The sequence below is a fragment of the Protopterus annectens genome, chromosome 6.part0 (genome assembly GCF_019279795.1).
Source record: "Protopterus annectens isolate FY-2018-M chromosome 6.part0, PAN1.0, whole genome shotgun sequence".
NCBI classification, from domain to species: Eukaryota; Metazoa; Chordata; order Ceratodontiformes; family Protopteridae; genus Protopterus; species Protopterus annectens.
The window spans coordinates 1,174,807,421-1,174,828,905 of NC_056737.1; the positions used below are offsets into that span (position 1 = coordinate 1,174,807,421).

At 43.8% G+C, this 21,485-nt stretch overlaps 1 protein-coding gene across 2 annotated transcripts in view; it reads left to right on the forward strand.

The window, feature by feature from the left end:
* The window catches only part of SLC4A3 (solute carrier family 4 member 3), a 2,820,719-nt gene that overhangs the window by 2,712,357 nt on the left and 86,877 nt on the right, over window positions 1-21,485 (forward strand). For both annotated transcript variants that reach the window (XM_044074803.1, XM_044074804.1), the window contains one exon: window positions 9,549-9,802. In XM_044074803.1, coding sequence (XP_043930738.1) covers window positions 9,549-9,802 — 254 coding nt within the window. The remainder of the gene's footprint in view (window positions 1-9,548; window positions 9,803-21,485) is intronic.

Sequence of the window (21,485 nt, forward strand, 5' to 3'; positions counted from 1 at the left end):
TCTTATCAAAAGTGGATTCACCTATCTGGACAACAAGTGTCCTATCAGTGAGCCAGTTGACTATCCTTTTGACGATATAGGGGGTTTATGCCTAACTCAGTAAGTTTGTATATGATCCCTGAGTGGGAGATTGTGTTGAAAGCTTTGGCCAGGTCTAGGTATGCAATGTGTACTATTTTACCCTAATTCATGACCCTGGTGACATTATCAAAGAAATCCACCAGATTGAGCAGGCAAGACCTCCCTTTGACAAAGCCAAACTGGGTCGACTCCAGTGTTTGGAGAGTTCCTATGTTGTTATTGATCAGGTCCATGATAATTCTCTCCATGGCTTTGCAGATAACACTGGTCAAGCTTATGGGTCTGTAGTTCCCTAGGTCAGTTGATGCCCCCCCCCCCCTTGTTCAGAGGGATTACTTTTGCAGTCCTCCATTCCTCTGGGGAAAAGTCCATCCAGAGGCTGTAGTTAAATAGGGTTTCTGTTTTAAGCCCTATAATTTTGTTGGGACCCATGGAGGCTATATTTTTGTCTTTAGCGAGCACAGTAAAGGACCTGATATCCTTCTATTCCTATGTTGCAGTTTTCTAGTTGTGGGATTTCCTGCCCTCAGGTGACTCGTACCTCGGCTCCTATACAAAAGCTTCAGCTTGGCTGTTGCAGCTGCATGGGATGTCACATGTAAGGCCATAAACCATGGGCCTTAAATGTGATGTCTGCATGCACAATCCTCAGAACTTTTCAGCTGAAGACCACCAATGCATCGTGTGTTCGCTTCTTCTTATCAGACGTCTTAGTAATGGTAAGTAACCTGTTGGATTTTTTATTTTTTCATATCCAATTGCTATTGCTTAGTCTTGGTTGGTTGTAGCAATTTATAGCCGATGTCAGGTAAAAACGGTAAATGCCAATGCGGGCGCCAGATACCCCATAAAGATGCCCATGATAGGTGTGTTTTTTGCTTAGGCCGGGAGCACAACCATTCTGCTTGATCCATTTGTCAATCGTTTGTGCCGAAGACCCTATGCAGCCATCTGGCCACACTAAACTTCTACTTAAAAGTACAGTACCTTAAGTGGTTAGCCCTAAGAATTAATCCCACCTAAGAGGCTGCATCAGAATGTCTACGTATGAAGCCCAAGCTTCCTAGGCCTTCTTCGCCCACCACTCCATTATCGGATGCCCCACCAGCTGCTGATTTAGGAGCTGAGTAGTGCCCGGTCGATCCGTCAACTTCAATGATGACCTTTGGGGAAGCCGTTGCTCAGCCGATGACTGGCACATCCATGGAGCCTACCCAGATACTGACTACCATCGAGGTTGAGGGGTAACCAGAATATGTGGTACCTCTGACCGGGATCCAGACTTCTGATACATTTCCTACTAAACCTGATTTCAGGCTGGTTCCAGTGTCCACCCCTGGCTAAAAAGAAACAGAAAACCAAGCATGCCTCCTCCAATGCAGAAGGCCTACAGAATTGGCAGTCCTTCACTTCCTCCCTGATACAGGCCTTTATGGCCCTTAGGCCTTCAGCCTCATCCCTCACTACTCTACCTTTGCTCAGCCCTAGGCCCGCTTCAGCCTCTTCCCTCCCCCCATGACTTCTCAGGTTAGGGAGGAGGAGCATTATACTTCCTTTTCCTCCTCAGAGGACTCCATATCTTATACCTCCCACATTGTATCTCCCCAGGAGTATTATTCTCCTGATGAGGAATCTATTGAGGGGGATTCACCCCCTGAGGATATTACATTTGGTGAGACTATCACTGAGATGAAAGACTATTTCAAATGGGATACCTCACAAATGATTGACACTCAAAATAGGTATTTTGAGCTTCTACAAGTTGAACCCCCCTCCCCTTCTGCTGTTCCTCCAGTTCTGCCTGCAACTAAGGCCATAGACTCACAGCCACCTGCCCCCAAGTGCCCAGATCACTTCTGCAAGGTGCCTGATGAGCAGAAATTCTTAGTCAAACCACCTTTGGCAGACCTAGCAGTGATTGCCACCTACCCTGATAAGCAATCCAGGCTCCTTCCCTCCTCCTCTCTCCTACTCACTGATAAAGACAGCAAATCTATGGATAGGATTGGTAAGAAGGTATACACCTCATCCACATTGGCTTTGAGCCATTAACTGTCAGATGCACATGACTAAATATGCTCTGGACTTGGTCTTTCAGTCCTCCTCCATACTGGCCTCTATCTCTGACAGCCCCATTAAGGCTGACATCTCCTCCAGACTTTCTCTGGCTACACAAGTAGCCAGACACTCTATTAGATGCAGCTATGATGCTGCAGAAGCATCTGCTTGCTCTGCAGCATCTGCTTATGTCCTCAGGAGATACTCCTGGCTGAGACTTCAGAATCTCCCAGAAGATTTCAAGTCAAAGATCTTTGATGCCCCCCTGAATCACAATTTCCTTTTGGGAAAACAATCTGCAGATCTTTTTAAGAATATGCAAGAAAAAAGCAAGGAATTGCAGGACATTAAAAATTTACTGGTGTCTCTCATTCCCAAGTAGTACAGAAACTACCCTGCTAAAGCCAAGTTTGTTAGGCAAAACCCTACTCAAACGGGTATTTCCTCTTCCAGATCTAGAAAAGGTGCAAGAAGACCAACCACGACCAGACCTGCTGCCCTGCATCCTCAGCCCAGACAGCCCTTTTAGGACAGAGGAGACCCCAACAATGCATGACTGCCTGGCCCACCTTCCACTCTCAGCACGTCTTTCCCACTGCCTCCCCTTCTGGCAAACCATAACCAAAAACCAATGGGTACTATCCATTATCCAAAAAGAATATTTTCTCTCCTGGAAAGAAAAAACACCTAGGAGACACATCCCATACCCCCCAAAAAACAGCTACATATCCTTCTACAGGTTCTGACAGACCTGCTGAAGCTGGGTACCATAGAACCTGTCCCCTCAGGACAGGAAGGAAAAGGTTTCTACTACCTTCATTTCCTGGTTCCCAAGAAAGACGGCCCTTGGAGACCCATCTTAGACCTGTCCTTCCTAAATCTTTACCTTCAGGTGCCCACTTTGAAAATGCTGTCACTTCCCACCCTGATACCTCTCATACCAGCCAAGGCTTTCATGGCCACCTTGGACCTAAAAGAGGCCTACCTACACATACCCATCAGGACTTCCCACAGAAGATTTCTGTGTTTCTCTGGGCTCTCCTCTCATTTCCAATTTACTGCTTTGCCCCCTGGTTTGTCCACTGCCCCCCGAGTGTTCACAAAATGCCTGACCGCAGCCATTGCCTTCTGCAGAACTCAGGGAATTCAGATTTACCCCTATCTGGACAACATCCTAATACTGGCAAAGTCAAAAGATACCCTCTCAAATCATCTGCACTTCACCATGCCCCTTTTGCAGAATCTAGGTTTCACCCTCAACCTTCCAAAGTCCTCCTTGAACCCAGACCAGGACAAGATTTTTCTGGGTTGACAAATCTGAACGGGCAGAATGAAAGCCTTTCTCCCACAGGACAAGGTACTATCCCTGACCTCCCACTTCAAGGAGATCCTACACTCTCAGACAGCAACTGCAAGGCAATTCCTCCATCTCCTGAGCTTAATGGCAGCAGCCATCCCCATGCTACCACTGGCCAGAATGCATATGGGCAAGTTACAGTGGTACCTCAAAAACATTTGGTCTCAGCACCTGAATCACTTGGAACAAGTAATTCCCCTCCTTCCCTGTCTAAAGGAAGAAATCAGCTGGTGGATCCAACAAGTCCAGCTAAACCTGGGACTTCCACTTCAGCCCCCCCCCCCCATTCAGGTTGAGGTGCAACAATGGCATCTTACAGGGTTAAAGCAAACTGGCACCCTTCCTTGAAGGCCAAACACATCAATGTCAGAGAAATGAAACCTTTACCCCTCTCCTTCTACCAGGGGTTCTTCTAATAGTAACAGACAATACCACTGTAATGTGGTACCTCAACAAACAGAGAGGGACAAAGGCATATCAGCTGTGCAGACTAACACTACTGATATGGGACCTAGCCTCTCGCCACAACTTGTCCCTGCAGGCAACCTACATCCTGTTGCAGGACAACAAGGAAGCAGATCTCATAAGCAGGACATCCTCTCCACAACACGAATGGATGCTGGACAGGACTGTCTTCCTAGATATAGTCCACCAGTGGGGCACTCCTTAAATAGACCTGTTTGCCTCCCCCCAGAACAGGCAGCTGCAGACCTTCTGCTCAAAGACCTGCTGCCTTCTAGCCTGGAGAGTAGACACTTTCAACATCTCCTGGGAGGGGACGTTTCTTTATGCCTCCCCCCCCACCTTCCCACTGATTCAGAAAGTCCTCCTGAAAATCAGGAAGGACAAACCAAAAATCTTGTTAGTGACGCCCTACTGGCCAAGGCAGCACTGATTCCCCCTGCTTCACAATCTAGCCAAGGGCAATCACTACAAGTTACCCTACAAGGTGGACCACCTGACACAAGAAAAAGGAACTGTCCTCCACCTACACTTGCAGATGTTGTCCCTGACATTGTGGGTGATAAACTTTTGATCCCATTCAGACACCACTACTCAGCGGATGTGCTTTCAGTCCTGAGGGAGGCTAGGAAACCTACAACAAGAAAATCATACGTAGCTTAATGGGAAAGATTTAGTAAGTGGTGTCTAGACAAGGGAAGGGAGCCTTGCCTTGCTGAGCCCCCCCCCCAGTTCTTACTTATGTGTGTCAATTGATAAAAAGTGGACTTTCCTATTCTTCAGTGAAAGTACACTTTTCTGCAATATCAGCTTGCTTGCTTCTTGATCCCCCTTTGCTTGCCAGGCTCAACGTAAAACTCTTCCTTAAAGGGGTATTACACATGAGACCTCCAAAGAAGCCTATCCTTCCACCCTGGGACCTTAACTACATCCTGGAAAAGCTTATTCAACACCCTTTCGAACCTGCTGGAACAGCTTCCCTACAGATATGTACATGGAAAACAGTCCTTATAATGGCTGTCACATCAGCCAGAAGGGTTTCAGAGTTGCAAGCCTTAATGGCTTGCTCTCCCTTACACCACGTTCCACAAGGACAGGGTCACCCTGAGAACTAACCCCTCCTTTATGCCCAAGGTGGTCAATGATTTGTCTCTTAACCAATCTGTCCACCTACCCACCTTCTTTCCCTCTTCCACAAATGAAGTGAGTATACTCCACTCCCTGGATGTACACAAGCAACTAAGATTTTACCTGGAGAAAACTAAATCCATTAGGAAATCTAAACAACTCTTTGTTTCCTTCCACCCCAGAGCATTGGGCAAGGCAGTCTCCAAACAAATCCACATGTTTGATCAGGAAAGCCATCGGTCTCTGCTACTCCCACCATGAAAAAAAAAACAGTGGGAGTAAAGACCCATTCCACAAGGGCAATGGCTGCCTCCAAGGCTTTCCTAAAAGGTCTGGACATGGCTTCCGTTATGGAAGCAGCACCAAACATTACAAGATAGACCAAGTCTCCAGAGCAGAAGCAGGATTCGCCAGAGCAATCCTACAGGGCTTTGTACAATCCTCTCTGCATCCGTCACCCTCTCATCCAACTAAGCTGTGGTACTCTCCCACAACTAGAGTACTGCAACATAGGAACAGAAGGACATAGAATAGTTGTGTAAAATCTTACCATAACCGTAGACGTCCTTCCCTTCTATGTTGCAGTATTCCTTCCCACCCACCAATAACCTCCTCATCATTCTCCTTTCATCCCGGCTTCACCCTGTACCTATCTATGCTATAGAAGGACCCCAGGGTCCCATACCTGACACCACTTGCAATTTCTCCTGCTGGGTCTTCTACTCTACCTGCTGAGCTTCAAGTTCTGAGGATTGTGCATGCAGACATCACATTTAAGGCCTCTGGTTTATGGCCTTACATGTGACGTCCCACACAGCTACAACAGCCAAGCTGAAGCTTTTGTATAGGAGCCGACGTTTGAGTCACTTGAGGGCAGGAACTCTCACAACTAGAATACTGCAACATGGAAGAGAAGGACATCTATGGTTATGGTAAGATTTTACACAATTATTCTTTCTCTTGTAATGACCAGTAGTGGGGATGGTTGCAGGTATTTCTTTAGGTGTGGTGGGACATGTTTGAACTGGACTTGTCGGCCAACAGATTTTCTATAGTTATAAGCTGAATGTAAGTGTTGCTCTTCATGATTAACTCGGCACATTGCTAAGCATTTCCCTCAAGGTTACAAACATAATTAAAAAAAGCCTTATGGTCCTCTTTCACCTGGGAGGCTATCTTGCCTCATAATTTGTTTTGGCAGATTTAATCATCTCTCTTATTTGTTTGTTTAGATTGGTGAGTGTGTCCTTTTTGCACTATTTTGTCTGTTACTTCTTGGCTTTGGAGAGGATTTTTTTTCTTTTGTTGAATAGCCTGTTTATGCTACGGGTCCACTAGGGTAGTTTATTTTTGCCAGTAATCATACATTGGACTCAGACAGGTACTGCCTCCTTTATGCAGCTGTGAATGTGGTTGTACACTGCTTTTATGTACAGCTCAGAGGATGGGCTTGGAAGTTTAATAAGCTGTTACTTAATTTGAAGTGACCAGCCTTAGCAAAGTTCTTAACAGGTTTGGAGTTTGATGGGGGCTCTAAGTTAGTTTTAATACTGAAGAAGATCATTTTGTGGTCAGATCTTACCAGGGAGGAGTTAATGCATGGAAGGGAGCAGCACCCCCCCCCCCCTTGTTCATGAGTATTAGGTCTAGGATATTTGTCCCTCTAGTTGGGAGCTAACTCGTTGCTCCAGGGTGTTTGCATTGACGAAGCCCAAAAACGTCTAAGCAAGTGAATTATGGGCTGTAATAAATCTTCCAGTTTATGGAGGAGGTAGTTGAAGTTACCCATAAGTATGCTGTTAGGCTGGATGTTAAGAGATTTCAGTTGGTTTAGGTAGGACTTGTCATTTTCCAGATTCATGTTAGGGATTCTGTAACTAGCAAGGATATGATAGGGTGTTGCATCTATGGTTAGTTAGTCATGGAGCAGCTCAAGCCAGTCGTGTTGTTGGAACAGTATAGCAGTGTACTTGTCCTTTATGAACACTGAGACACCTCCTCCAATTGTTTTATCCTGAGCTCAGGGGGGTCAAAATGTCTGAAAGGCATCGTAGCCTTTGATAGCTGGGATGCTCTCCTTGGTTCTGAACAATGTTTCCATGACTGCACATATGTCTGCATTCTCCAGGGTGAGGAGTGCTTCCAGGGAATGCAGTTTTTTTATTTATACTCCTAGCACTGAGCAGCAGTACCTCTAGGTAATTGTGGGGGGTCTATATTATATGATCGAATGTTCATAATTTCGAATGCTCTAAAGAGCAAACATGCCGGACTTCAAAGTGCTTCTTGTGTGATCGCAGTACAGTGAAGGTCGGAATATTTGCCCTTTCCTCACTGTAGTGCGATTTCAGAGTTGGTATATATATTTAGCGGGGGGGGGGCACCCCCCCTACAATAACGAGTTTGAGGTCTGGCATTTTCGTTCTTTACAGCATTCGATATTATGAACATTTGTTCATATAATATAGACCCAGTTGTGGGTAATTTTTGTTATGTTAGAGAGTTTTCTCCCCAGGCTGAAAGATATTGGATCTCTTGTTGTGGCACCAGAAATGAAGCCAATTGCTGACGTCAGTCATTTTTTTCCTGGTACTGTGGCGTCATCATTGGTGAAGGTAGGATGCTACTCAAGGCTAGATTCATACCCGCCTGGGACACACATCCAGAGAGCTCCATGATATCTCTTTTCATATAGTTCAGTGAGGTACATCATAGGTTGCTTATGCCCACATATACTATGACCATGTCAAACTACCTGTGGTTTAAAGACCTAACTGCATGCATGATCTGGTGGATCCTGGCTCCAGACAGACATCTCACTGTGATCTCCTCCTTGTTTAGGCTGGTAAGGGGACATCAGCATGTCTTATAATGGAATCCCCAATAAACAGAATGCCTGGCTGTGTGGTGTGTTGCCTTATTGCCTTGTAAGCAGGGCTACTATGATTTTTGGAGTTATATGTTGTCTGCAGTATGTCTTTTTAGTCCATGTCCGGGACCATTGATAGATGTCTTTAGGAGGTTTGGGTAGATCACATGTGAGTACCTCTGCATATGTGGGTCTATGTGTTTGCCCCTTAGTGTTGGTAGGGAAAGTTTTGAGTGTCACACTGACACTCTGGTTTGCATTTTTCATGTGTGCATGTGAGAGCTTTGCCTCCAGTGACATTGTGTTTCTATATCTCTCACACACCATGTTTGTCTCTTTTAAAATAAAGTGGTCATCAGTGAACATAAGGCAGTAACTGCACTGCCTCAGGATGTCCATATCCACCAGGCCAGAAACAGAGATGACAGGGAAGTGCCTGTCCATTATACCAGATCTGTAGTAGATGGGAAGGGGTAGGGGAGAGTCACTTAAAGGTACAAGTGAGAATGTTTAGTAATGTACTATTAGATGATATGCAGTTGTGTTGGCCTCAGTGCAAACTGGCAGCTGATAGAGCAGCTATGAATAGTGGGAGACTATGGAAAGCATTCCCTACAGAGGATTTTACACTGGAGGGTTTGCTTATATACAAGGCACAGTTAACCATGTTTGTGTGATGCACAAACATGAGGTTTTTATACAAGCAAGATGAAAGACTTTTACACAGTGAAACTCTCAGGCCGACCAGATATACACACAAGCCTTCCACCAGCAGTTCCCAACTCAGATGGGTTAAATCAGCTGTCTACTCCCACCAGAGTGCAGAAAAAACCCTCTTAATGTTAAATGAACTGGTTTTGAGCTCAAGTGAAGTAACAAATGCTTTACAACAAAAGGCAGAACTCCTGCAGTATAAAGAATCCTTAGAAATAAGTTCACAAAACCTGAGAAATGTTCCCAAATACAGAAATAGCAGCAGGATGAAAGACTTTTACACAGTTAAGCCCTTAGACCAATCAGCTAAACACACCAGCACAAGTCTCTGTCTGAGCTAGGAACCATCAGAGTTCATTTTGCTATTTGGGGAAGACCCCGTCTCCCCAGAATAGAGATGCCCACCCTCCCCCATCAGCTCCATCATAGGTTTATAGGTTGGTATTAGGCTATCGGCTCTAGGGCCTATACAAGCCTAGCCATAACAATTCCCTGGCTATTTCTTCCCACAGTATTTACAACCATGAAAACCATTAATCAAACTCAGATCACGTGGTCTGTAGTCAGAGCTTTAGCTCTCTGCTCCACTAGAGCTGAATAAACAATGTCTTAAAGCTAAGAAAGCTATTAGAGGTCTAATAGTTTGTGAACTGGAATGAAGGGTACAGAAAAGTTTACTAAAGTCAAAGTACAAGTAATTTAAAATTAGTGTAGAAATTTGATAATATATCTAATTCATTATGTTTAAGTACTCGAAAATGATTTATCAAAGCAAAATTAAGTGAATGACATGGAGTTTAATTGATTTGGTTTATTTTGTCAGGAATCGTACAGTTTTTTTTTCTTTTTAATTTTTTTTCTCTCTCTTTTATCCTTCAGTTTAATCGTAAGTAAGAAAGAGCGTAAGTTGATGAAAGGTTCGGGGTTCCACCTTGACTTGTTGCTCATTGGTACTATGGGAGGAGTGTGCGCCTTATTCGGCTTGCCTTGGCTCACTGCTGCCACCGTCCGTACAGTTACGCATGTGAATGCCTTAACTGTTATGAATAAGGCGATTGCCCCTGGAGAGAAGCCAAAGATCAAGGAAGTGAAGGAGCAAAGAATGACAGGAATGCTGGTTGCTGTCCTTGTAGGTACGTTTGTCCTCATTCTTTTCTAGTGAGTTTTGGAAGATCAGGTCATTTCAAATTTGTCATTAGCTTGGCTCTAGTATATCTGGCCCAGAATTTTTAAAAAGCCAGTGGAAACAGAAGAAACTTACGACAGATATGACTTATTAATATGTCATACAACAGCCTAGCCACAATGTCTGTAGCATATTGAGGTTATATCAAAAAATAGAGCAGCGTATTGTAACAGAACATTCATTGTGGTCTGACTACAGAATTACTGTTTATGGTGTTTGCAGTCACTTTCACAGATGCAGCAAGGAGCTCTCAGTGGTCCTATGCCCCTGCAGTTGAGGAACATAGGCTACAGAAGATATAAGCAGAATACAAAGTTGCAATGAGGAAGTCAGGGAGCTTAGCTAGAAGTAATTGCCAAAAAATTACAAACCAGGATAATATCAGCATTGGGCAGAGACACACAGCCTGAGATTCATAAAGTTCTATGTACAATGCAAGGCCATGCAAGCTGGCTGCTTTACAAGGCTGTGCAGGGGGTACTTGTTCAGTATGCATGGAGGGAGCAATTCGTAACAGTTTGTTGCAGTGAACTTTAGTGGTTTTCACATAGGCAAACACTGCTGCTTGTTTCTCAGCCATGTGTAAATGTGGCAATCTGTGGTGTGGCCCATGTAAATCAGGCTCACGTGTATCAGGAACTGGTGTGGCCCATGTAAATCAGGCCCACGTGTATCAGGAACAAGTCTACTTATAGATCAGTTCCATGAGAAGTCTTTCCATGGCTTTGCATATGAGGCCAGGCAGACCTACAGGCCTATAATTGTCTGTGTCTGTGGAAGGCCCTCCCTTATGCAGGAAAATAGCTGTAACTGTTTTCTATTTGCTTGATAAAAAGCCTGTATGGAGGCTGAGGTTGAACAGGATTGTTAGGGAGATTGTCATGATTCATGCTGTCTAAGATGCATCCAGACATTTAGTCAGGATCCATCAATGCATCATTTTTAGATTTTTGAAAGTGCTTTTAGGACTTCCTCTTATGTCATTGCTACAGGCAAGTTGGTTTTAAGTATATCTTGTGAGATAGATGCAGGCAGAGAGGCATAAAGTTTGAACAAAATTTATTGGCCAGAAGGTTCGCTACATCTTCAGGTGCAGTATGGGTAACACAGGTGCATTATGGGTAACATTGGTCACAATCAGCTCAGTGTGCTACTTCATTCTGCTTTTGAGATTATGAACATAACTAAAAAATGGGCCTTAACTTTAGCTTGCGTGGCTATTTTACCCTCAAACTTGGCTTTGGTGCATTTGATTAAGTACCTGAGTTGCTTGTGTATTTTAAATATGAGGACTTATCATTCTGGAAATGACTATTCTTATGTTTGGTCAAAACCCTCTTCCTTTTATTGTAAAGCTTGTTGATGTTGTGGTTCCATCATGGGGGTTTGTTTTAGGGGTGTGCCCTGCACTTGTTTCTGGGGGGTACAGATGCATCTATACAGCTATTCGCATGGTGGTATAGTATAGTGTTGGATGTTTTTGTGTATTTAGTAAAGTTAACTGGGTTTGGTGTGGATTTGAAGCTTGGCAATGTATCACTTAGGAGTAAGTAGTTTGTATTTGAAAATTTTCTAAAGGTACCTTGGGTGGAAGAGTCCGTGGTTCCAATTTTATTTTGAAGGAGACATCTTTATGGTCTGACCTAAAAAGTGATGAAGATACTTATGGGATGGTGCAAGATGCCCCCATGTTAGTAAGAATGAGATCAAAGATGTTGTTCATTGTTTCAGGCCATTTGTACTGACAAAGTTCAGGAATTTTTGTGCTTGTATACTTGTATTTTTTCCATTCCATAGAAGGACAGATTAGATCACCAAGGAAAATTGTATAGGGCTTAATACTGGGTGGTTTCAGTTCCTGTAGATAGGTTGTGTAGATTTGGCCATGCTTAATACTGGATGGTTTCAGTTCCTGTAGATAGGTTGTGTAGCTTTGGCCATGCTTAATACTGAATGGTTTTAGTTCCTGTAGATAGGTTGTGTAGCTTTGGCCATGCTTAATACTGAGTGGTTTCAGTTCCTGTAGATAGGTTTTGTAGCTTTGGCCATGCTTAATACTGAGTGGTTTCAGTTCCTGTAGATAGGTTGTGTAGCTTTGGCCATGCTTAATACTGGGTGGTTTCAGTTCCTGTAGATAGGTTATGTAGCTTTGGCCATGCTTAATACTGGGTGGTTTCAGTTCCTGTAGATAGGTTGTGTAGCTTTGGCCATGCTTAATACTGGGTGGTTTCAGTTCCTGTAGATAGGTTGTGTAGCTTTGGCCATGCTTAATACTGGGTGGTTTCAGTTCCTGTAGATAGGTTGTGTAGCTTTGGCCATGCTTAATACTGGGTGGTTTCAGTTCCTGTAGATAGGTTGTGTAGCTTTGGCCATGCTTAATACTGAGTGGTTTCAGTTCCTGTAGATAGGTTGTGTAGCTTTGGCCATGCTTAATACTGGGTGGTTTCAGTTCATGTAGATAGGTTGTGTAGCTTTGGCCATGCTTAATACTGGATGGTTTCAGTTCCTGTAGATAGGTTGTGTAGCTTTGGCCATGCTTAATACTGGGTGGTTTCAGTTCCTGTAGATAGGTTGTGTAGCTTTGGCCATGCTTAATACTGGGTGGTTTCAGTTCCTGTAGATAGGTTGTGTAGCTTTGGCCAGTCTTAATACTGGGTGGTTTCAGTTCCTGTAGATAGGTTGTGTAGCTTTGGCCAGTCTTAATACTGGGTGGTTTCAGTTCCTGTAGATAGGGTGTGTAGCTTTGGCCATAGAGGGGGTTCTATAGCTATCCAACACATGGTATAGACTTTTCTGATGGTTATTTGGGCATGAAGCTCTGTGTGTGTCCTGTTGCTTTATTAGACTTGATCTGTGTCTTTTCTGGATGTAGAGTGAGACACCACCACCTTTTTTCCTTCCTCTGTAGTATCTGGTCTAAACATGTGGAAGGTGTTGTAACCCGCATGTCTGAAGTGCTCCCTGCCACTTTGCCACTACACATACATCTATGTCCTCCAGGGTGAGAAGGGCTTGTAGGGAGTAGAGTTTCAAGTTCCAGCTCCCAGCATCAATCAGTAACACCCTCAGATTTTTTCCTTTCCTTGCTTCATTATGTTAGGAAGTTTGTCAGCTTGGCATGGCCTTAAAAAGGTACTATGGGGGTAGGCACTGTCTTTGAAAAACAACTGAAACCCTAGACAGGACACATGCAGATTATCCATGGAGAAGCAACGTGGTCTGTCAATCATATCCTCCCAGGCTGACAAAAATTGAACTTTATTCGAATGACATCAAAACTTAGCCAATTATTTAAGTTAAATACTTTGTGTTCATGACCTGCCCAAAGGTGAAAGGCTGTCAATGAACCCAGCCAAACTTAAAAGTAATGTCCAGAATGTATAATGTCCACGAACTTGAAAATAATGTCAAAAATATAAAAATATAAAACATATAATATCCACAACCAGTAGTCCGAACCAGGAAGATTCAAATCTCAGCTGAATGAAAAGTTGAATTTATTTCGAACCTTGTTACAGGACCCGAGAAAAGGGTCAAAAACAACACAAAAATTCACACAGGCCCAGGGTTAAGCGCTTTCATCTGAAAAATCATTCATTGACAGCCTTTCACCTTTGGGCAGGTCGTGCTTGCCTTCTTTGGTTGGTTGGTGCTCGTTTATTTTACTTTGTGTTTATATTGTAGCATCATCTTGAAGAAGGTAGAATGCTGCTGAATGCTAGGCTCATACCTGCATGGGACACACAGTCTGAGAGCTCCATCATGTCTCTCTTCATGTAGTCCAGAGAGGTACATCTCATGTCATTAACACTGACTTGCACTTTGACAGTTATACTGGTACTTAAGTTGAAGAACTTGAGAGTGTGTGTGATCTGACAGATCCTGGCACCAGACAAGCAACTAACTGTCACTGTTTCCTTCCTCAGCCTGGTAAGAGTGACATCTGCATGTCTTACAATGGAGTCACATGTAAGAAAATGTTGAGTTGAGTAGATGCTTGCATTACAAGCTGGGCATCCAGGACTTCTGGACTCCTTGTGTTACGTCAGAAGGCAGGCTTAACTTGCAAGCGTATGAGTATGTTTGTGCCTGCATTGCATTTTGGAGGTTTTTGAAGTTTAGACAAGTTAATCTTTAGAACCTCAGCATATGATGGAGTGTTTGTATTATGATGGCCTCAGAGAGTTGCAATGTGTGGCATACTGCTAATGATTTTGATGTCTGAGTTTACTGTGTGTGAGATTTTTGCCTTCAAGGACATTATACATGTACATCTCTCACACCCTGCGTTATGCTGATTGAGTAGTAAGTGATTGTCAGACAGCATGAGACAATTCATAAACTATCTCAAGATACCCATCTCAATCAGGCTGGCTTCAGAGGTTGTGGGGAAGGGCTTACCCATAATTCCATGGGGCTGGACTGACTATAAGTGCTTGGAGTTCAGTTTGTATAGGTTACTGTTTGGGTGGATTTACTACTAAGGCATGAGGAAAGGCCTAGTTATCTGGTAAAGGGTATACTTCAGCTCATGGTGTAAATATTTGCACTTGTCCAGGGTATTTGGATTTCTAAGATTGTATAGAATTTACAGGTACTTTATACGGAAAAAGCTGTTGCACAGACAACCCACCGTATAGCAAGTCCAACAAGATGGGGTGCACTGGGTGGAGCTCAGGACAACTTTTGTCTTCCATTTTTCTTTTCTCACAGTTCACAGATTTCACACTTCTCAGAGTCTTAATTAAAAGTCCCAGGGTGAGTGCACCTATGTGCAGGTTATATCAAACAAGTTAGAGAGTGATCCAATCAAATTAATCCAATAGTGAGTTCTCTGACTTCAGAACTTGTGGCAAATAATAGGTCTCTTAGTCTTATTACAGGTCAATGACTCTGGGTAGATTAGAATTTCAGAAACTTTAGCTTTTACAGTGAGGGAAGGGAAAACTTTAATTAGTATACAATCAATAGTATACAAAATATACTGAACCTACTGATATTGCCAACATCTTGGCAGATAGATTTGGTGCAAACTTCACCCCCCTCTCACCTCCAAAAGGGCCCACAACAGTACTGGAAAAGTATAGTGTCCCAAAAATCACAGATGCACAGGTGAAAACAGCTCTTTCAAAAGCCAAAAACACAGCGTCAGTGGGACCAGATGGTGTCCCAGGCTGCGTATTGCACGGACTACAGAACAAACTAACCCCCCCCACCTAAACATGCTGTTCAACCTCAGCCTCTCCACAGGCTACGTGCCCATAGAATGGTGCACGGCAACGGTTATTAAGCCTGACTAGCCTGGTCTGCAAGGCTATGGAGCGCATCATCATGGAACTCATTAACAAAGACATTGGGAACCTCCAAACACTTGACCCGACCCAGTTCGGCTTTGTTAAGGGCAAATCATGCCTAATAAACCTGGTTGACTTCCTTGAGACAGTCAACAAGGCCATAGACGAGGGAAAGGTGGTTCACACTGCCTACCTTGACCTCGCCAAGGCTTTTGACACCTTTCCCCACTCGGGTATTACAGAAAAACTCACCAGCCTGAACATAAACCCCTACGTCATGACATGGGTTGCCAACTGGCTTACAGACAGAACTCACACGGTAAGAATAACAGGCTCAAGGTCCGACTCTAAACCAGTCACAAGTGGTGTCCCGCAAGGCTCGGTCCTGGGACCCCTACTGTTCGGCATATACTTCTCAGAAGTACAGGCAAACACAGGAGGACTATGGCTAACCAAGTTCGCTGATGACTGCAAACTGGGAGCTCTAATTGACTCTCTGGCTGACACAGATATCCTCCAAAAGGGCCTTATTGAGAAGGACACCTGGTGTCAAAGTCATGGCCTCGAGCTAAATGCCAAAAAATGCATAGTCATCCCATTTGGGAAAAACAAAACACCCACGAATTACCACATAGGTGGCAGCCCCCTTAATACAGAATAGGTAATAAGAGATCTGGGGACCCAAGTAGATAGTAATCTCTCTTTTGACAATCATATTGCCAAAGTAGTTAGGAAATCCTTCTATGTGGCCCATCTAATTACTAAAAGGTTTGCATCTAGAAATAAAGAGGTTATAGTGCCCCTGTACTCGTCACTCATTAGACCCATCATAGAGTACAATGTCCCATTTGGGATGCACCTCACAATACACTTCCAACAGCTGGAAAGACCACAAAAGTACCTCACCAAGAGGATTACTGGCCTCAAACATATGTCCTATGCAGCCCGACTGAAAAAAACTCCGGCTGTACTCAGTGGCATATCGCTTACTCAGAGGTGATCTGTGCCTGACTTATAAAAGCCATGTCCAACTCAGAATTGATAGACATGCTCCACCTAAAGAAATCCAAGTCACTGCGAGCCATGCGCTCTAGTGAGCTAAACCTCGCCACAACAATAAATAGAACATGCTGGAGGGTCCAATCCAAGTCACTGCGAGCCACGCGCTCTAGTGAGCTAAACCTCGCCACAACAATAAATAGAACATGCTGGAGGGATAGATTCCTGTCACAGAGACTCCCCATGCTTTGGGACAGGATTCCAATCTACATTAGGCAGAGCCCCTCACTAACACTCTTCAAGAGAAACCTTGACGAGTGGATGGGTAAGAGAAAATACACCCCTGGGATCACTTCATTGGCTCTGCTTGACAGAGGATCAGTTAATTAATCAATGGGGTGGCGAAAGCCGACACACTCTCCATGATTAAAATGATCTTTCTACTGAACATACTGTTTTTTTGCGTATTACCGTCCTGCTGACATGAGTTTCAGAACCTATTAGCCCAATTACTTGGAAATGGTAAGAAACCAGGAATGAGGATACACAAATTACAAGCTCAGAAAAGTATTGAGGGAAGGACATACGTGTTACACAATGTCAGACTTAGAAGGAGGTCCTTTGGGTGTTATATAAGACTGAAAACAGTAAAAGTGTTTTGTCTTTGAAAGAACAGAGGGTTAGTTAGAGCACGGGACAGTAGAGATCGTAGAAGTAGGAAAGAAAACAAGCTGTAATGAGTATATCCAGTTACATGGACTAGTTTAGATTAGCACAGGTGTAACATGGGAAAATGTTGGGGCCTTGCTAATGGAATGTGACATATTCCAGGAATAACTAGTCACAAAAAGATAAATTACTACAAACATTAGGTTTTGCAGACTTATTAGCTCTAAATGCATAGGAGACAGATTCACAGGCTAATATTAAGGCAAACCTTTCACCTACTGACTTGCAGGATGGACAACACCTTAAACTTGTAGAATTAGAAGAGAAATGACAGAGCAGTTTGTTCACCCACCAATAGTGAAAAAACAGAATTGCTGACTTTTTAAGATATTATGAACTAAATGAAAATCCTATTTAGTCCACTAAACAAATTCTGAGAAAGGGCAACAGGGGAACCATGGCAAGTAACCTTTGGGCAAAAGTGTCAACTACCTGGTTCTGTGTCTTTAATGATGTCTGACTGCCAGTGTTACCCATTTAAAGCCTGCATTTAAATGATAGGCACTGTGCATAGCTAAAAGTCAGAAGTCAACTGTGGAGATGTAAGGAGAAACAGGTTTACTATGTTTATATGGTTGAAAACCAAAAAAATACTTTGGTTGCCTTTCCAGTGCCAATAAAGGATTCCCAATGATGAAATAAGTAAGTAAATACATTCTTTATTCCAGTTCATACCACAGATTAAGTGATGTTCTTTGTGTTTCACTGTTGCAGTCATCACATTTGGGTTATCTGCCTGCAGGTAACCATCAGCCGGCCTGATTACCAGAGTCTTAGATTCTTGCGTTGGATGCTGTCTCTTCTTCCATGACGTCAGGTCATCAGGGGTATAAAACATGCAGTCGACACCATTATATCAGTCTTTCTTGTTGTGCGGTGCCTGAAGTAGAAGTAGTTCACAAGTGCCAATTGGCCGACTCCTGAAATTTTCGTTTTCGAGTTTCAGAACCAGAGTCTTCAAAAAAGATAAGTACCCCGTTGGGGATCTTTTTTTTTCTTGCTCCATCCGTTAACAATGGTCTTACCTGTGGAAAGCAAATACCTCATAAAGATTTTCATTCACACTGCATTCCTGCTTAGGCCCAGACCATGATGTCCCTAGCTGTCGGTTTTGTTCCTTGTTCAACCCCCAAACTATTTGTCGTTGGGCTATCTTTGCAGCAAATTATTTTGGTACTCAGTCTCAGTACTCTGAAATGGCTTCTTTAAGCCATCCGACTACTGACCTTCTGAAAAAATGTAAAGATAAAGACAGAGACAGATCGTATAGGTCCAAAACTGCCGATGACGCTTACGTTAAGCTAGTCACCAGTCAGCCGGTACTTAGTGAGGCGCTTTTACAGCCCCTGATACCCGCTACTTCAAACTCGCAGGCCTCTACTGAAACCCACCCAGAGTCCGGTATGCCGCGAGATGCTTCTTTGACTATGGAACCTGCAGATGTCTCTACCTTGGATGGGTCCAGAGCCACTGTGCTGGCACCGGCTTCTGAGGGTGTATTCAGGCCTACAGACTTGCATTTTAAACCAACGCCATCTTCTTCATCCAGGCCTAAAACTCGCACCACGCCTAGAAAACTGACGTCCAAACCATAGGCTCAGGCCCATATGCCTAAAGAACAAATGCTTAGAATGACTGAAGACCTTATTACTTTAATTAGGGGAAGCCAGCCTTCCCCCTCTAAGAGACCTAGAACTGATTTTCCTTCTGATTCTTCTGATCAGGAATCTGAAATTTCTGTTCCTTCTGATTACCAGGATTTGCCCTTATCTACTTATGAGGATTCTGATGCAGAGGATTCCATTCCCACTGCTTCCCTTCCAGAAGATTTTTCTTTTGGTGAAACCTTGCACACTCTTAGGGAGCATTTCCACTGGGAAAGCCAGGATTACTCTGAGTCCAAAAAGAGACTTAGGGAATTCTTACTCAATATCAACACAGGCCTTTAGCTATCCCTCCTGTTCTGGACATTGTAGATGATGCTTTCTTGGAATCTAGCCTTTCTCCAGACACTTTGCCTCCAGCTCCCAGAAAACCTGACAGGTATTACAGAGTACCTGACTCCTACAAGTTCTCTTCAAGAATCCTACTGCAGATCCAGAAACCATTTCCCAAGGACCAAAAGGCATTAAGGCTACTTCTGCCAATAATCCTACCCCTTCTGATAGAGATTCTAGAGCCTTGGACAGACAAGATAAGAGGTGTACACTTCTGCTACTTTGGCCATTAGGGCTTTAAATTGCCAGTTTCATATGTTAAATTATCAGCAGCATATTATGGGACTACTTAAACAGAATATGTTGTTGATTCTTGACTGTGCTGAACACAAAGCCTTACAGGATTTAATGCATTCTGCAGAACAAGTTGGTAAACATACTTTGCAATGTGGTTTTTATGCTTTAGAAGCATCTTGCAGGGCTGCTGTCACTGGGTCTGTACTTAGAAGGCATGCTTGGCTTAAGGAGCAAAACTTTCCAGATCATGTTAAAGCTAAATTACTGGATACTCCCTTAAACCAGGACCGCCTTTTTGGCAACAAAGCAGAAGAAGTCCTCAAAAGGATGGAGGAAAAGGCTAAATCTATGCAAACTGTTAAAGATTTCCTACAAGTACAGCCTCCCAGATTTAGTAGGCATTGGCCTTCAAAGAAGTGGTCCTTTCCAGTCTCTTCCAGGCCTTCTCAGTCCAAACCCAGGAACAGTAGACCACCTAAGTTACAGTCTCAGGCTGCGTACAGGCCTAAGCAGTGGGGGCCTCCCACTTCCAAAGCAGGGAGTAGTAAGCCACCTCCTACGGAAAAATGGCACAATGACTTAACCTTAACCCTTCCAAGTCCTGCTCAACTGCCTGCTCCCTTAGGAGGAAAGCTCGCCCTGCATGCAAAAAATGGGAACTCATTACCCAGGACAAATGGGTTTTGAACATAGTTTCCCTAGGGTACAGATTCCACTTCCACACCCTACCAACCCCAAATGGTTGGCCAGAAATACCCCCAAATCAGTGGGTGGAGGCCCAACAGCAGGTTCTCTCTCTCTTCTAAGTATCAGGGCTATTCAACCTGTCCCAATAGAACAAAGGGGACAAGGTTTTTATTCAAGACTTTTCTTGGTACCCAGAAAAGACAGCTCCTGACATCCTATCCTGGACCTCTCTATTCTAAACACCTTTCTGGTAATCCCACAATTCAAAATGCTAACACTTCAACAGCTTCTTCCTATGCTAGGCAAAAATGCCTGGTTGGCAACCTTAGACTTAAAGGAAGCTTACCTGCACATCCCCATAAGGGAATCTTGCAGGAAATGCCTACGCTTCAGAGCAGGCTCCATGCACAATCAGTTCTCTGCACTTCCCTTTGGCTTATCTACTGCACCCAGGGTATTCACAAAGTGTCTAGCTCCAGCTATTGCATTTTGCAGGCAGAGAAATATTCATATATACCCATACTTGGACGATTGTCAGATTCAGGCAGAAAGCCAGGACTTGCTATTACAACATCTGGCATTCGTAAATAAACTTCTAACCTCACTGGGGTACACCATAAATGAAAATAAATCTCACCTACTACCCTCCCAACAGATTGTATTCCTGGGAGCAAGCTTGAACAAAACTTACCAGATGGCTTTCCTCACTATGGAGAAACAGCAAGCTTGAACAAAACTTACCAGATGGCTTTCCTCACTATGGAGAAACAAGTTTATTTGACAACCTACTTCAAACTATTGGCCACAAAACCCCAGCTATCTGCAAGGAAAATTCTGCAAGCCCTGAGATTCATGGCCTCTTGCATTCTACTAATTCCATATGCAAGACTGCATATAAGGAAACTACAATGGTATCTAAAAAGCCTATGGTGTCAACATTCTCAGATTCATAGATTCATAGATTAGTACTAAGCTAACTGCCCTTGCGAGCCATTTTAAGTTTAGCCAATTGTCCCTTGTGAGACTCAAACCCTGCACCTTGTGTTTGTAAGGCAAACACCTTAACCATTAGGCCACCCTCATGCATCAGGACCTGGAATCAATTATTCCTATCATTCCTTGTATAAAGACAGAGTTCCTTTGATGGGCATAGGCCTGCTACCACAACAAGGGGTTCCCTTTCACTCTACCCCCTGTCGCCCAAACCCTAACAACAGACACATCAGACTATACATGGGGGGCTCACTTAGCAGGGCAGTGCATTCAGGGCAAATGGAACCCGAGACAGATGCACCTGCATATCTATCAAAAAGAAATGTTAGCTGTACAGAATTCCCTGACAGCCTTTAAAGACCACATTCTTCCAGGACAACTACTGGTAAAGACAGACAACACCACAGTTATGTGGTACATAAGCAGGGGGGAACCCACTCATACCCTCTCTGCAGACTAGCCATGGCTCTGTGGAACACAGCCTTGAGCCACCAAGTGCACCTACAAGCTCAATTCCTGCCAAGCAAGCTAAATTCACTGACAGATGACTTAAGCAGAAATCTCAAGGGCCCACACGAATGGAAACTAGAACCAAAGATATTCAACCTCTTGAGGAACAAATGGGGGACTCTAGAGGTAGACCTGTTTACCTCCCCTCAGAACTACCAATTGGACAAATTCTGCACAAGGACTC